The sequence below is a fragment of the Eptesicus fuscus genome, chromosome 17 (genome assembly GCF_027574615.1).
Source record: "Eptesicus fuscus isolate TK198812 chromosome 17, DD_ASM_mEF_20220401, whole genome shotgun sequence".
Lineage (NCBI taxonomy): Eukaryota > Metazoa > Chordata > Mammalia > Chiroptera > Vespertilionidae > Eptesicus > Eptesicus fuscus.
This window is the reverse complement of record NC_072489.1, coordinates 14,720,721-14,738,389: the sequence shown is the minus strand read 5'-3', so window position 1 is coordinate 14,738,389 and position 17,669 is coordinate 14,720,721. Positions and strand designations below refer to the sequence as shown.

The 17,669-nt window shown below is 41.8% G+C and overlaps 1 protein-coding gene across 1 annotated transcript in view; it reads left to right on the top strand.

Moving 5' to 3' along the window:
• Nucleotides 1-17,669, top strand: part of LRMDA (leucine rich melanocyte differentiation associated) — a 999,454-nt gene that overhangs the window by 294,341 nt on the left and 687,444 nt on the right. Inside the window, exon 3 of the mRNA XM_054729044.1 lies at nucleotides 16,385-16,468. Coding sequence (XP_054585019.1) covers nucleotides 16,385-16,468 — 84 coding nt within the window. The remainder of the gene's footprint in view (nucleotides 1-16,384; nucleotides 16,469-17,669) is intronic.

The window sequence follows — 17,669 nt, the reverse complement described above, 5'->3', positions numbered from 1 at the left end:
GGCACAGGGCCTATACAAGGCTGAAATCAAGGTGGTAGGTGCTGGGCATTTACATCTAGAGGCTCCTGGAAGAATCCACTTCTAAGCTCATTCAGAGTTTTGTCAGAATTCAGATTCTCACCTTTGTCGGGCTCCGTTTTGTTGCTGGCAGTTTACTGGGGTTCACCCGAGCTTCTAGAAGATGCACCCAGATTCTTTCCTCAGACTCCCCTCCATCTTCAAGCCATAGAATCTCTGTCTCATGTTGATGCCTCCTGACACTTCAAGTCTCTCTGACTTCCTCTTTGGCTACTGGTCAGAGAAAAATCTCTGCTTTTGAAAAATGCTCACATAATTAGATTAGGCTTACCCAGAGAATTTTCTGTATCTTAAAGCCCATTGACTAATAACCTTAACTATATCTGCAAAATCCTTTTTGCCTTGTAACATAACATAATCCTGGAAATGGCACCACTTGGAGGCAGGCGTTTACCAAGTAGGCAATGGGTGATGGGCATTTCAGGCAAAAGGGAAGAGCATAAGGATGGAAAGTTTATTGTCTACATGGAGACTAGGGAGCAGCCCCTGGGTCATGCACAAGGGAGCTAGGGAGTTGGGAGGCGGCTGCTAAGAGAAGTTGGGAGGATGGGTTGGGGGAAAACTTGAAATGAATGCAGTTGCATTTTGAAAAAACAAACAAACAAACAAAAAAACAACAACAACAACAACAAAACACCCCCAAAACAACAAGAAACAAAAACCTGTATTGTCAAGGCTTTGTCTGATTCAACCTGACTTTCCTCCCAGTTAATTCTAATTGCTGAGGTTTGACTCCAGGTTCAGTTTCTCTGAGATCTGCTTTGATTTCTCTCAGAAGTGGAGCCAGTGTTTATTCTCCTAATGGCTCTGTGTACACACTCTGCCCGTGGAGTTGCCTGGGATGAGCCGTGGGCCCTCTGAGAACTGCTTGCTGTTTGGTCTGGTAACTCCTAAGCCGGCCCTCCTTACCCTCAGTCCGTAGTTGTGGAAATACGCAGTATTTGAAGTTTGGAGGAGATCAATTTTTCATCCTTTCCTTAGTGGGATAAAGAATATTTCAAACATCACTGGAGACCAAAGAGCTCTGAGAAGTTTTGAAATAGCTTGGGAAATACGCCACATTCTTCACACTTCATTTCCCCCATCTCTTCATTGTTTCACTTAATTAAAATAATGTAATGCAAGAAGGAAAGATGAGACAAATATTTAGAGACAGGAAAGGATATGGATTCATTTTAAACTGACTGTAAGCAAGCAAGGCATTCATAGTTGGAAATCATTCTGAGCCTTTAGCAAGGTACACCTGAAATGTCCTTCCTGCCTGTGAGGCAATAAAGAAAAACTGTGAGCTTGAACACAGTTGTTAATGAAAACCTTGGCCAGTGTGCCCCCCCCACCTCTTCCCCCTCCCAAACCAAAGAAAAAATTGTAACATTTTTGAGTCCAAGTTTCACAGATGTTAAGCATTTTGTGATATTACTTAGGGGGGTTCCTGAGCTACATTAAAGTTGAACCACTAGGGTGTTGAAACAGTTGGGCCCATAATAAAATATACATGAAAAGGAATTGTGAGGCACTGGCTGCTATGTGCTGGTGACAATTAAGTTACTGCTTTAAAAAATACATATCCTGGACACTTCTGTGGGAGCTTTGGAGGGAGTTTCGAGGAGACATAGAGTCAAGGCAGTTGGTAATTTCTCTGGTTGCCTCTGGCAGGTGGACATAATTTAACAATACCCGTCAGATATGACAAATTGTTTGTGAGTTACATTAGGGCCTTAATAAGATCACATCTGTTCATATATCCTCCTTAACCACAGAGCCTGATTTAGAGAGTTTTCATACTGGTACAGTATTGTTGTTTAAATATTTAGAGGGGTCTAGACATGTATCATAAAAGAATAGACTCTTGTGTATTAAAAAAAACAGCCTTTTTATTCTCCGTGTTTTTGCTTTCAGGGGCCTTGCATCATTCTCTTTACTTGAGTGAACCACATGTTGCTTCTGAGAGCCAGGAAATGTATTTCACTCCGAGCTGGAGGTAGCATTTCAGAGCTGGAGGAGGCCATAGAGAGCAACGCATCCACTCCCTGCCTTTGTGGGCTGGGGATCTGCGACCGAGACAGAGTCAGGGACTTGTTTAGGGTTTCTCACCCCATTAGTGGCAGAGCCAGAATTAGGACGGAATCTGCCAATTTGTAGTTCGGCAATCTTTCTGTTGTGCTGGGACTTCACGGAGGGCTGGGAAAGGAGGCCATCGATGCAGTTGGACTAGCTCCCGAGCCAATGTCACTAGTGGCTGCAGTCCTTTCCCGAGGACATTCCCAGTCACTGGGAGGCCAGGCTCTTGGTTTCGTGTGCAAGTTCAGAGCCCTGCCCAACGACGTCCTTTGTCAGTGTCTTCTGTCACTTCCCTGCCTACATGCACAGGGAGGTTTCTCTCCTGTCTCTGCCACATGGTACTTGTCCCCCACTCTGCTCACACCGTTCCCTTCTCCTAGAATGTGTCTTCTGGCTCTTTCTAGTTCTTTTCACATCCAACATAAACAATCTCCAGTTCATCGTGCAGTACTCCCAGCTTGCAGCAATGTGTTAGGTTGAATCATTTGAAAATGATGATTTGTAGGTCAGAAAAGTCAAATGTTGGCAATTTCATAATATTCAACCTAAATGTAGTCTTTAAAAAAACTCTGTGCCACTTGTTGACATATTTTATTCAGTCTATTTATCTGTCTTTCTCCTCCCCCCACCTTCCTCTTCCTTTCTCTCTCTTCATATATATCTATATATAGAGAGAAGGGGACAGAGAGGGGAGAGAGAAACTCATTTTGGAATAACTTAGGGTTACAGAACCCTAAATTGAGGTACCACCTTGCATTGAGGTGTCAGGTCTCCTCCAGCGTTATTATTCGGCCTGTCTGTGTTTGTCATGGCCTTGCCAGTTTTGAGGAGTACTGATCAGGTACTTTGTAGAATGTCTCCCAACTTGGCTTTGTTTGCTTTGTTTTCTCAGGATTATATTGGGGCTGTGGGTTTTTTGGAAAATTACCGCACAAGAGGTATTATCACATTACCTTAAGGGTTCTTGATATCAACATGGTTTCTCACTGGTTCTGCTAACTTCCATCACTTGTTTAAGGAACTTGGGACTTTAAGGTAGCTAGGTTTCTCCACTGGGGAGTTACTGTATTCGATGTGTGTTCCCTCTGCCGTCTCCCCACCAGCTAGATTGACAGTTCTTCCCTTGGGAGCAGGGGCAGGTTTATTCAATGCGCTCAGTGTCTGTCATTGGACCTACTGCCCTGCCATGTCTTGCACAGACAGAGGAAGCTCTCCACATTAAAGAAGTGACTTCATTTCAGACTGTTGGAGGTGTTTGACTGAAATAAACGGGAACACAAAATCCCACCCACTGAATTCTCCCTGCAGTTAATTTGGAGGTCTTTGTTCACTGCACTTAGGGGATAAATTGTAGAATTACTTAAATTTTTGTCCCAATTGCTATGAAGAGGGATTATCTGCTATTTTTTACTAAGTTCAGAGTGTTGAGTGCAGGACTCTGGATAATTCTGGAAAATTCAGGACTATGGCGATTGTTTATGTTGGATGTGCAAATTGGGGGAGGCCCAGGCATGCACTTTTGTAGCTTCTGTTGACCTGCAGCCAGAGTGTCCCTATTTGCAGAGACTGTTAACCTTTTGCACTCAGATGTCGAGTGTGACTTGACACGGTTAGCATCGGTAGCAGCTCTTTTTATACTCTTTGAATGTATCAATAATTTGAAATATAAAAAAATCCAAATAAATAAGTTTGTATGAAAAGAAACTCCAGTTTTTTATTCTACTGCCGCGCTTTGTAAAATCTTGGGTATTTAAAAAATTAAATCCCGAGTAGAATAAAGGAATCGAGAAAAAAAGCAAGCGAGTGCAAAGGGTTAACATATATTTATGGGAGGTTTTGAGGATTCTAGAGCTAAGGTACTGCTCAATGGATTCCAAACAGGCCAAACGAATTGTTGCCACTGAAAATTCATTTTATTTCATTGTCATAACAATCATTTTTTAAAATATTTATCTGTGCAGGTGTTTGGTGGGGCCTGGGCACTAGCCTTTTGGGGGATTTATATTTGACCTGGCCCTTATGGAGCATAGAAGCATTCAGGACACATCCTACTGGAAAGGATGGAAGAAAAGGAGTTTTGGTACTGTGGAGTTGAAAACTAAATGCTTTGAAAGTGAGATAAGAAGGAAGAGGGAGGAGCTCTTTTACAAATCCCTTTAATGGGCACCTCACCAGTAGGACTTGTGAGCTTGGTTCTTTCTACCATGACTGAAAAGTTGGTATAACATTATGATGATTTAACCTTGGTCCTAAAGGTATACACAGAAATTATGATAGCCTGATTTATTTTCCCACTTAAAATAGTTTTTTTAATCTATTTTTTTTAAAAAAATTAGTTAAAAACATAGCTTTTCAACAGCATAAATGAGTTCATGCTCATTTTTCAATCTGAGAGTCTCATGATAGCTACACTTGCTTCATGCTTTATTATGTCATTTAATTTTTCATATCTTTCTTTTATTAGCTGTAAAGTAGATTTAGAAAAAATAATTAGATTATGAGGTTAAGCCACAGTTAAGATAAAAATGACAGTTCAATAAAAAAAAAGTGTTCAATATAATTCCTATCTTCTAAAATAAGATACAGCTGCTAGGAGATTTAATTATGGTATTAGTCAAATAAATTTTGCCTGTATATTGAAAACACTCAACAAAAAACCCCAAGAAGGACACTTTGTTAACATGAAAAAACGAATATGATACAATTTCTTACGGTCCTCATGAAACAGAGTGAAGGGCAGAGAGTGACTTGCGAGGAAGAGGCCTGAATTTGATCACGGTGGCTAGGAACAGCCTCTTCAAAAAGGCAGCTCTGGAGCAGAGAGCTGAAAGGGGAGGAGACAGTTCTGAGAGGCTCGGGAGGGCTGTGTCCAGGCAGAAGGAGCAGCAGGGACAAAGACCCCAGGAGAGTTCCAGGAAGAGAAAGGAGACTGGTGGGCCTGGCCAGGAATGTGAGGAGCAGAATGCCGGTAGAGGAGAGGGAGGCCAGGGCCAGTGTGGAGATGGTGGAGCCTCGTGAGGAGTTCAGATTTGGTTCTAAGTTTGGTGGAAAACCATTGAAGTCAATGACAGGTTTTGAACAGTGAGATGATAGAATCCAATCTGTGTTTTTCAAAACCACACTGGCTGCTGGTTGGAAATTGGCAGGCAAGCATAGATACAGGGTGGGGGCGGGGAGGGGGGGCAGGGTCCAGTTAAGGTCCTCATGGTAACCTCTGAGATGGTTGTGGTGGTGTCAGCTAGGGAGTGGGCAGAACCAATGCAAGGAAGCGGACAGATCAGACTGTATTTTTAATATAAAGAGAGGAGTCAGAGGTGAGTCCTAGAATGGTGATGATGTTGGTGGCTACGGGAAGGCAAAGCTCCTTTTGCCCTTGATGACATCCTGTCTGTCATTTTGCCTGGTCTGCTGATGTACATACTGCTTTCGACTTCTCCCAGGGAAGGACAATCCTCCCAGGCTCTGGTTAGCCCAAAGGCTCTCAAGTTCTTTGATCTGACCCGCATTCCTCATGCTGCTCTCTAGGCCTCAGTTACACCCTCTGAAGAGCTGGTTATGTAGGGGTCTTTGTGGGCAGGGGAGATGGTGCTATTAATTCATGCTTCTGTTAGGAGGACTGATGGCCTATAGCCAGGATGCCATGTTGATATTTATGACTGGTCTCTATGAAGAGTTCATGCTCTCAAAAAATGTATTGTATTCTTTTTTCCAAGGAAAAGTTGAAGCCGGGCTGAGTGGCTATTTTTTTCCTTTTCATTTTGCCAGCATATAATACAAGTTGCATTACAATAAATTCAGTCAGTTCAAATGTTTTTCATCTGAAAAATTGAATACATTCTTTTTTTTTTTTTTCACTTAACTGCAAGGGGCGAACTTTTATATTTTTATGGGCTTTGTTGTTTTTACTTGTCACAGTTGCTGGTATTAGTTCACTAGTAAGTAATGACTTTTCTGTATTGAGAAAGACAGATGACTTATTAGATGTCAGAGGCCATCTGAAACATTTTCAACTCAGCATTTTTAATAACTGCTCTTTCTTTGATTTGTTTTCCTTTTTTCTGCCTGTTCTCCTGTTTCCCCTCCTCCAGCTAACATGCACTTTTTCTCCACTGCCCTCCTCTCTCTGTCCCTCAGCACTGCTTCTCTGTTATCTTCTACATGTTCTGGCTACATCATCACATCCGCCCAGTGTCTGTGGGAGCCATAGACTGTTGCTGGGTGAGTTCTCCTGCACTTGTACTAGTACCCTTGGACTTTCTGAGAGAACATCTGTGGGTATGTATGTATCCTTTAAGGATAGAAGAAATAGCGGATTGTGTCTGGGGCAAATATATGTTCCTGAACTCACAGAGAAATTTTTTAAACCTCTGGCTACGATTCACTTTGGGGTTCTTAGGATGCCATAAATATAACCTCCACTTCCTCCCTTTATCTACTGTTAACGCAGATTCAGTATGTCACTTTACTGGATTCACTTTATTGGGCTCAGAGTCTCAGAAAAGAAAACTTTTTAAATGAAACGAACATCACTGGAACAGAAGTGTCACTGTTGGCATGGTCAGCTTACATAGTAAAAATGGGCTTTTGGTGTCATATGCCCATGTCATTGTGTCTGTCACAGAGCAGGTGTTTAGTAAATATTTGTTCAGTGAGTAAATGTCTACTTAGATGAGAATCAGGAGTTGCAGTGGGTGGGGGTGGATGGGGCTTTTTGAACAGCAAATAAGATGAACTTCCTCTAATGGGGGACATGCATTCTAATAAGGAAAGAAACAAATATATAAACAAGAAAAGTATCAGATAGTGACGAGTGCTATGCTGACAGTTAAGGCAGGGTGATGTGCTGTATGTAAGGTGGGGTGTGACAGGTGGTGGTGCTCAGGAAAGGCTCTGATAAGGCTGAGATCAGAGTGACCAAGAAGGAGCCAGTCAATGGAAGATCAGGGAGAGGCGAAATTCAAGTCAAGAAAACAGAAAGTGCAAAGGCTCTAGGCAGGTACAAGCTGGAGTGTTCATGGTTCAACCATAGCAGCCACAGAAGCAATCAAGGCTTGGCTGTGCAGAGCAGGGGGCCATGGCATGCAGAGGGGTCGAGAGAGGTGCACTGGGCCAGACCAGGTGGGACCTTATGCTACAAATAATATCCAGACTCCTAACTGGATTTGCAGTGAGAAGCCTTCAAAGGGTTTTAACTGGAGTATAGCTTACATTTTTACCATATCACTGTGGCTGGTGTGTGGAGAATGGATTGGAGAGAGGCAGAAGTAAAAACTGCAGTGGTATGTGCTGGGTATTTGCTGTTTTAAAGGATTTTTTTCTTCGAAGTTTACTAGAGCTTCAGATGGGAGAGTGTAACTTCCTTTCTTTTACTGATTCTTTTGCTGAGGCAGAGATTTCTGGCTTCTTCCCATATGCGTTCTTTTCGTCCTTTTCCCTACAAAATTCCGGGTTTTTAACTGTGCGTATTGCTACCTCCTCCACCCTGGCATCTAGGAGCTAGATGTGGCCAAGTGGTTAAATGAAAGTTCCATGTGGGACTTCCTGAAAGTCTTTTTAAAAGATATAGGTGTTTTTTCTTTTTTGCTTCCTCCAATTCTGCTGCATGGAGCTGTATGTAATTGGACAGTGAGGACTAGGGCCACATGGTAGGGATGGCAGAACGTAGAATTGGACTAACCTGTGTCTCTGATGATTTCTTAGAATTCCTACACCAGCCCTGGACTGCCTACCTTTGGGCTTCCTTTATGTACTTTGTTTAGGCCATTGAGTATTTTGTTTTGGTTTAATACAGCTGAACATAATCCTAATTGATGCAGGTATTCATTTTATGAAAGACCATAATAATCAGGATATTATTGCTATTATGAGTGCTTTCTATGTGCACTTCACTGATATAAGCACTTTACTAGTATATATATATATATATATATATATATAAATATATGTATATATATATATGTGTGTGTATATATATGTATATATATATACATACACACACACACACACACACACACACACATATATATATATATATATATATATATATATATATATATACGCTTTTTAAAATATCTCACCAGAGTCCTATAGGGTAGGCATTATCTAGGACTCCGAAGCACAGAAATATTCAATAACTTGTCCAAGGTCACACAGCTAGTGTGAGGACCTAGATTTCAACTCTGATTCAACTGATTTGGTTTTCTTTTATATGTATATTTTTCCTGGTTCAACTGACTTTTGACCATGCATCACTCTGCTAGACTGTTACATTCTTGGCAATGACTCTGAAACTACTTTCTCAATTATTTAGGGAGTGAGGCCAGAGGGATGATTCAGCAGATAGAGATGTGTCATGTATTAGTCAGAGTAGGCTAACTGCTATAATCAAGTCTCTGGGGCTTTGCACGATAGAGGTTTATTTCTCAATCACATAAAATCCAACTAGCATTTGCATTGGAGGGAAGCTCTGCTCCACACAGTGACTCAGGGACTGAGACACTTTCTACTCCATTTCCCTATACTTTCAATTCCCCTTCCCCATTCCTGGGGACCTCCTCATTCTCTACTGGATGCTTTTTACCCAACCAGAACACAGGGGAAGAGAGAGAATGTGGGGGGACTGTATGGGAGGTATTGATGGGCTAGGCTTATATGACATACTAGAGGCCCAGTGCACAAAACTCATGCACTGGGGGGGGGGGGGTCACTCAGCCCAGCCTGCACTCTCTCCAATCTGGGACCCCTCAGGAGATGTCCAACTGCCTGTTTAGGACCGAATCCTGATTGGGCCTAAACCGGCAGTCGGACACCCCTCTAACAATCCAGGACTGCTGTCTCCCAACAGCTCGCCTGCCTGCCAGCCTGATTGCCCTTAACTGCTTCTGCCTGCCAGCCTGATAACCCTCTAACCACTCCCCTGCCAGCCTAATCGACGCCTAACTGCTCCCCTGCTGGCCCAATTGCCCCAACTGCCCTCCCCTGCTGGCCCGATGGCCCCCAACTGCTCTCCCTTGCCGACCCAGTTGCCCCCAACTGCCCTCCCCTGCAGGCCTGGTCCCCCCCCAACTTCCCTCCTCTGCAGGCCTGGTCCCCCCAACTTCCCTCCTCTGCCTACCCTATAGGACTCAATACCTCCCATACAGTCCCCCCACATTCTCTCTCTTCCCCTGTGTTCTGGTTGGGTAAAAAGCATCCAGTAGAGAATGAGGAGGTCCCCAGGAATGGGGAAGGGGAATTGAAAGTATAGGGAAATGGAGTAGAAAGTGTCTCGGTCCCTGAGTCACTGTGTGGAGCAGAGCTGTGTGGTCCCCCGCAACTGCCCTCCCCTGCAGGCTTGGTCCCCCCACCTGCCCTCCCCTGCAGGCCTGGTCCCCCCACAACTGTTCTCCCCTGCCGGCCTGGTCACCCCTAACTGCCCTCCCCTGCTGGCCTGATCTCCCACAACTACCCTCCCCTGCCGGCCATCTTGCGGTGGCCATCTTTGACCACATGGAGGCAGCCATCTTGTGTGAGGGTGTGATGGTCAATTTGCATATTACCTCTTTATTATATAAGAGGATACCACTTCCCACATTCCATTATCTAGAACTCAGTCATATGGTCACACCTAACTGTAGGAAGACTGGGAAATATAGTGTAGTTGTATGTTCGGGAGGTAGAGGAAATGGATTTTGATGAGCACACTGTATTCTCTGCCACATGTGGTTTTTAGGAGTCGAGTTCTGAAGTTAGTACACCTGCATTTATATCCCAGCTTTACTGCTTATTAGCTATATGACCTTGGGCATGTTACTTAACCTCTTTTGCTTCTATTTTTTATGTGTACAATGGAGGTGGTAATAGAGCTATTTTGAGGATTAAATGAATTAATGTGGTGTGTAAAGTACTTAGAGCAGTGCCCGAGACATGGTAAGTGCTCAGTAATCATCAGCTATTTTTACTTAAAGCACAGCACTTTACTCAGACCTAAGTTTGTGGATCTCTTTTCAAAGATAATTTTCTTATTGATCCCTGATGTGAACCAGAGGTACTATCCGACCCACACTCTGTAGCTTAAGGAAAAATGGTGTGAGGGTGTCATGCCACTTGCTCCCACATGTGATATCTCCCAGCATCTCTTGAAGGGTAGGTGAGAGTTAGGAATAATCAGGAGGCAGATTTGTGTCCTATGTTAGTCACAGTAGACTAACTGCTATAACCACATTTCTAAGGCTTTATACACTAGACATTCATTTCTCAGTTACATAAAATCCAACCAACGTTTGGGATGGAGGGAAGCTCTGCTCCATGCAGTGACTCAGGGACCCTTAGTAGGAAACTAAGTTTTCGTGTCTAGTTTCCTGCCTGCTGTGAGGAACCTTTTCCATGAAATTCTTTTCAGCTGGGATCTTCTCAATCAACATTTTTTTCTGTTCTTAAAGTCTTGGTTTGGGCCTGGTCAACATTTGCTTGTTCCCTTAACCATGCTATCATTCCAGTACAGTACTAACCCCGTCTATCTCAAATGGCGATGAGTCAATTATCAGACAATGTCTACCAGATGGAAGCTTCTTGAGGGTATTGCGTCCATCTTCATCTATTCCACATGCCTCATAGGGGAAGGTGCTCCATAAGCGCTTATTAAGTTGAATTATTACTTTTATTATCTACATCCATGTAGAGATTTGTGAATGTGATCTTTACACTTAGTGCCAGATAAATTGGTATGTAATTTGTAATAAAGACAAGTGGATTCTTTTTTATTTACACTGTTTAATATTCATGTGGAGATTTTTGCCTTCTTTCAGCTCAGCGGTTGTAAAATTCTGTTTTAATTTCTGCCATTATCATAAACAGCATCCTCTGGTTATTATCTAGGTAGAGGATGCTGCATCCTAGGATTCTGCTGAATTAAGATTAAACAAATTGCCAAGATAGGGCACAGTACCATTGCTGCTCTGAGTTATTTTCTTTAGTTAGGAAGTCCAGTTGGTTATTTGAGTTGATACATTTCACCTGTGGGTTTAGAATCTCGTATATACACATTTGTCTATTTTTGGTAACTCACAGGAAAGCACTCAGTTTTCTTTCTGAGTATTTGTATATACACACATCTATAAAAATAAAATTACCTGCAAAATCACTGAAGAAAAAGGTTAGCAAATCCTGTATGTGGAGAACAGTCAGTGGTGCCGCAATATATAGTTAAACAGGAAATGGAGTTTATTATGAAGCGTGTGTAGATTGCTTGATATACTGAAATTTCTTGCAGTTCTATTATTTGTATTTTATTCTCAAATATTTTAAGAAGATAAGCTTCTAAATTCACTTTGGGGCTCCATGTCATCAAATCTCATCACTAGTCACTTAGATCCCTAATTAACTTATACTCTATAGACCCATTTTTTTTTTTTTTGCTTCTATTTCTCTCTATTCTCTCTAATGTGCTGTGAGTTACACTGGAAGGAACAATAAGATTTAAGGGAAGAATTAATTTAGAAAGTTAGGAATAGAAGAGATAAGGGAAAATGAGAAAAAGCGGCTTAGTATTTTGTCTTGTAAATGGCTTTCCTCTCGTAGGCTAAGAAGCCCATTTATCCAAGGAGAGGAGGAGTGTTAATGAAATAGATCATGAACATAGCTATTACAGTAATGAATTTTAACACTCACTTTGTTATGTGATATTTTATTTATGAGCTCCTTGATCATTCAGATAAAGACAAGAAGTTTATGGCACTAGATTATGTCTTATTTTCATAAACATATTCAGTAGTTTAATAAACATAATTTATTTTTTTTCTCTTTAAAAATCAGCAAAATTTATGAGAGATTATCTTAGGGTTAATGAAGTCTAACATTAAGGAAATATTACCCTATAATATTGGAACCTTCAGAGCTGGAGTTGTAATTGCTTAATGCTTTTTTTCTACAGGCTATTTTTATAAAGTACATGCTTTGTACCATTAATCCAGTTTTTACAAGTAACACTTAGACCAATTCATTGGGAATTATGTATCCATGTTTATATTTTTCCGTCACTGCTTTCATTAAAGGATGTAGTAAAGAGTTGAAAATTTAATATAGAAAAATGGGGAAAGGACAATTATGAGTATTTGCTCATAGGGAGGTGCAGTGCATATATTATCACTGCTGTCTGTCTTTGAAACCAATTCCTCCTGTGGCTGTCTTCACCACAGGTGAGAAGTTAGTGATTTGTGGGCCCCAGGAGCACAGAAATGCAAATTCCCATTGAAAGCCATCAATAGTTAAAATTTGGAGGCCCATTAATATAGTTCAAGTCAGAATGCACTTAAGTAATGAAAAGCCCAGACGACTGGCTAGATTTTCTCCTCCCTAAGTCAGGCCTGCCAATTAGCCAAGTAATGGCTGCCTGGCCTCCCAAGATAGGATGGAGAGTGGCCGGAAAGGGCAGCCGGGGAGGCCCACTATGGATTTTGGTCATGTGTATTTGACTGTGTCAGCTCATTCTTTTTTTGAAATTGAATTTAATGTGTTGAAAAATACCCTCTTGATGAATTAATGAACTAAAAGAGGTATTGATATTTGAATAGTGGCGGAAGCAAAGCCTCCCATCACCACCACTACCCTCTCCTGTTCCATCCCCATATTTTATAATAGAAAGCTCAGCAAGGGCAAAGATTAAAGGAATCGCTTCTGATTTTCTCACTGCTTACTACTGATAAGGAGCGACTGTAGAAAGCTGAGGGTGTTGGAAAAAGACTTCAGATTCATTAGTGGAATAGCTGATGCTTTACTGATTTTTTTTTCCAACCCTTTTGATGTGTGCTTTGGATTATTTTGATATTCTTTGGCATCAAGGCATATGTGTGTTTGGGTATGTGTTTGTGATAGAGTAAAATCGGGGACTTGGGGAAGTGTGGACTTGAGTCATACTATGGGCCATGTGGGTTGGAGGGACTCCATAATTATGTGCTATCTTGCCCCTCACCCCAGAGAACTACTATTTTATTTGATTCATTTGTGCATTTATAAAAATACCCATTGAGCATTCAGTGAGAAATTTTATTATTCTAGACCCTAGGATCCAATGGTACCCAAGGCTAGTGCTCATGTCTCCATGGAACTCACCATCTACTTAGAAATGCTCAGTTTTTAGAAATTGAAGGAGGTCCCTCAAAAAGTTAAACAAACGGATTTACTCTGTGATTTAGCAATTCCAATTTTAAGTATACACTCAAAAGAATTGAAAACAGGGACATGAACAGATATTATAGACCCATGTACATAGCAGCATTATTCACACTAGCCAAAAGGTAGAAACAACCCAAATGTCCATCAACAGATGAATGGATAAGCAAAATGTGGTATGTACTTACAATGGAATTTTATTTAGCCTTAAAAAGGAATGAATTCTGACACTAGTTACAACATAGATGAACGTGGAGCACATTATGTGAAGTGAAAAACATAGGAGGACAAATGCACGATTCTACTTATATTATAAGTGCCTGGAATAGTCAAATTCATAGAGACAGAAAGTAGAATGGCGGTTAGCACGAGCTGGTGGGAAATGATTGAGTTAATGTTTAATGGGGACAGAGTTTCTCTTTGGGATGATAAAAAGTTCAGAAAATCGGTAATGGTGACAGTTGTATAACAATGTGAATATATGTAATGCCACTGAACTGTACATTTAAAAATGGTTACAATACTGAATTTCATAGTTTGTATATTTTGTCACCATAAAAAATGGAGGACTATCCGAGAAGGTGTGTTAGGAAAATGTAGCCTAAAAAAAGATGTAAATAAATTCCCTGAGGTTTTGGCTTACCTTTTTGAAGGATATCAAGGTTTAATCTTCCAGAGAGCAGTGGGTGAGGAGGAGACAGTAACCGCACGAGGGCTTAGGCAGTGCTGTTTTTTGACACTGGGTGGGCTCAGAAATGTTTCATTTTTCCTGTGAGTGAAGATGTGCAGCGCCCAGGCACTTGGCAGGGTGTGGACACAGGAGCCTGGGTCACGTTCACCGTATAAGATGTTACGGCCTTTGGAGACGGTTCACCCAGGCTGGAATCTTGGCTCTCCCACTTCCCAGCTGCAGTGCTCGGACAAAGTACGTACTTAACTTCTCTGAGCCAGTGTTCTCAACTGTAAAATGGAGCTAATAGGAGTTATAGGGTTATTGGGTTATTGAGGATGTAAAATGATACAATGCAGATGGCAGGTTTTTAGAGGACACAGCACCTCAATAAATGTTTTATTTATTATTACTATTTTATTGATAACTATAGTCTCAACTAATATCAGATTTATCAGAACCTTCAATGAAGTTTGTTCAGCCACTTTCTACTGCTGTCTTTGCCAGGGAGGCACCATTTTTCTTCTTCTTTTTTTTTTTTTGGCAAATGTTAGATTGACCAGAAGGAAGGAAAGCTTTATTTCTTCTTATCAGGAAATAAACTGACCCCCTGAGGGAATTGAGGTTTATGTTATGTATATAAGTCTGTATGTATGCATTTATTTATGTATTTATTTACCTATTTATGTTTTTATTGGTTTTTTTGAGAGAGAGAGGGAAGGGGAAAGAGAGAGAGAGAGAGGAAGAGAGAGAGAGAGAGAGAGTGAGAGAGAGAGAGAGAGAGAGAGAGAGAGAGAGATGAGGATGTGGGAGAGAAACATCGATCTGTTGCCTCCCATACGCACCATGACTGGGGATCAAACCCACAACCTAGGTATGTGCCCTGCCCAGGAATCAAACCTGCAACCATTTGGTGTACAGGACACCATTCCAATCAACTGAGCCACCCAGCCAGGACGAGATCTGTTTTATTTTAATCAGTCAATGGGTATGCATACATTTTCCTTTTCTTTTTTCTATTTTCAGATTTCTCCAGAATGCTCAGGAGACAGGGTGTCTTCGATAATTTAACTTTCTGACTAACCAGTGCCTGCAACACACCATTCTCATTTCAAGTTTTATTTGTGAAAAGTCTTTCTAAAATCCAATAATGTCCCTTGTTTCCTTAGGAAGGATGGTTGATAATAAAATTTAATCTTTCCTCAACAATGAAAGATTTCAGAGCCATTTCAGAAAATCGGTTCATGTTGGGCACAAATATATATGTGGGTGTAGAAGATTGGACTGCCTGCGTACTGAGCCCAGGAATACCCAGAGACAGATTTTTGATAATGCACTCAAACCCAATCTTTGTAACTTTCCCTTAAAATTAGAGTATGGACAAGGAATTATGATTTATAGTTTGGGTTTTACGTGTTTTTTTTTTTTTTTTTAAAGAATCTATTACAGGAAGATCTCTCTCATTGCAAGCCTTCAAGTAGTCACACACACTGGGTGTCACCTTGAAAAGAATAACTGCTTTATTATCAGAATCAAGGATGAGAGCGAGGAAAATGTTTACTCCTTGGGTAAACAAGAGACACAGAATCTAGCTTTGTTCCAGCTTAGACATCTTTCCTATTCCCCCATGCAATGAGTTCTATCCAATTTCAAGTCAGTATAAATGTGTTTTGGAGGCAGTGGTCTGGGATGGGGTGGGGTTGCATGTGGTTAGGTGGTAGTGTGTTGTATTGGATGGTGCCCTGGAATTGGGACACTTGGTTTTAATCCTATTCCCACCTTGCTTCGCTGTATGACCTTGGAAGGGTCAGGGGCTGTCTCTGAACCTCAGCTCTCTTAGTTGAACAATGCAACTGAGGTTTTCCAAAGTACCTTCTGTTTGAACATGACTAAGAGTTCCTTGGGGGCTTCAATTGAACTGTCTTTGTTTCCTCTTTCATGATAATTAGGAGGCTTGAGGAACTGATTGTCAAGGAATCTGGGTGCCTGGAGCCCCAGTGTGGGAATGGCTGGCAGAAGGACCCACACTCATTTCATGCTTACCTTTCCCTTCGCTTATTCAGTGTTCTCTCCTGTCTCAGCCTCTCACTTTCTCTCTCTTTTTCTCCTGCCTGCCTGCTCCTTCCTGCTCCAGGCTCCTCCTCAACCCACCTAGATTATTGATTGGAAATCACCAAATAGTTTCTGTAACCATGTCATCAATGGCTGCCGAGGCTCTTGTCATTATTCCAGCCACATGGGGTAAATAACTGGGGGGAAGCGGTGTTTTCCAGCTCAGGTGCAAAGCATTCCAAACTGTGGCTTAGCTGGGGTTTCTCATTTAACCCCCCTCTGCAAGTCTTTATGAAAAAGTCTTTATGTTCCAGCGTGTGAGTGACTGCACAGAGCCCCTCGTTTAGATTCTCATAATTTTCCGTATTTCTCTAGCTTGCCTCTGCTGCCTTCCTGCCTGCCGAGTGTTAGAGAGGAAGCACACAAAGGAACTGTGCAAAGTTTGGAAGCAACTGGCAGGTGGGTTTGCATTTTTCCAGGTTAATTCACTTGATGAAAAGCTGCTGTGGGCGATGTGTCATATATCAAAGGCAGGGCATCAGTAATCTTTGCTCAAGGGCATGGCTAACAGACAGATAGACGGGAGAATGAGATGGAAAAAAGCAACTCATCCTTTTCTGCTAACACCACGAAGGAGATAAAGGAAGATTTATGAGTCATCTTGGACCACATACCAGCAGAGCAGCATGCAGTATTTTTCACATGTTCCCAAAATCGGTGGCGGAAGGCAATGTGGTTGTCACGGTGTCCATCCAGTCCTTTAGGAAACAATGGGATCCGTGAAGCCTCTGGCTGCAGAGTCAGCTCTTTGCCCTCCCTGAAAAGAGATGTGTGTGTGTGTGTGTGTGTGTGTGTGTGTGTGTGTGTGTGTGTGTGTGTATGTGCGTGCGCAAAGCATCTCTATCGTCTGTAGCACATGATCTCCTGCTCTGTGGTTTAATAATGTGACCTCTGTAAAATAAAAAAAAAAGTGAGGTCACCTGAAACAGACATGGCTGTTGGGTCCCAGGCACTTAGATGGTGACTTGATAAAGACTTTTCAGCTGTCACTCATTACTTCATTTTAGTTTGGTAATAACCAGCCACATGCGTTTACTGCTTCAGGGTATAACGAAGGGGAGGAGGAGAAGACTCTCAGTTGTTTTTTCTTTTCCATTCCTACCTCCGAGATGAGTCAGTTCCTGCCAGATACAGGTGGAGATTTGCAGCCCAGGTTAATTTGGACGGGCTGTTCTGTGTGGAGTTAACTGAGGACACTAGTCATCGGGAGGGGAGTGCTCAGAGCTTCTTTATTGGGCAGCTCAGCAGCTGACTCTGGAAGTGTCGTGTGGAACAATTGATGGAAGTGCAGAGGTTTTAATATTTCTCGCCCTGGCCTTGAAAAAGGCACCTGGATTGCAGCTGGATCACGCCTGGGCTTGTGACTACTTCACATGGCAATTTAAAAAGTATTGTAAATTCCAAAGAAATGGTTTTGAATTTTTTTCTAAGGCCTCTGCAGTATGCTTTGTCTTATTTTATTTTATTTTTTTGGAGAGGCACACAATTAACATTCTGTGCAGAAGGGCATGATCGATTGTGCACAGTGGTGGCTATATGAGCAAACCTCATTTAGACAGCTGAGTGAAATATACAGGGCAGAGGAATTTATGGGACCCAG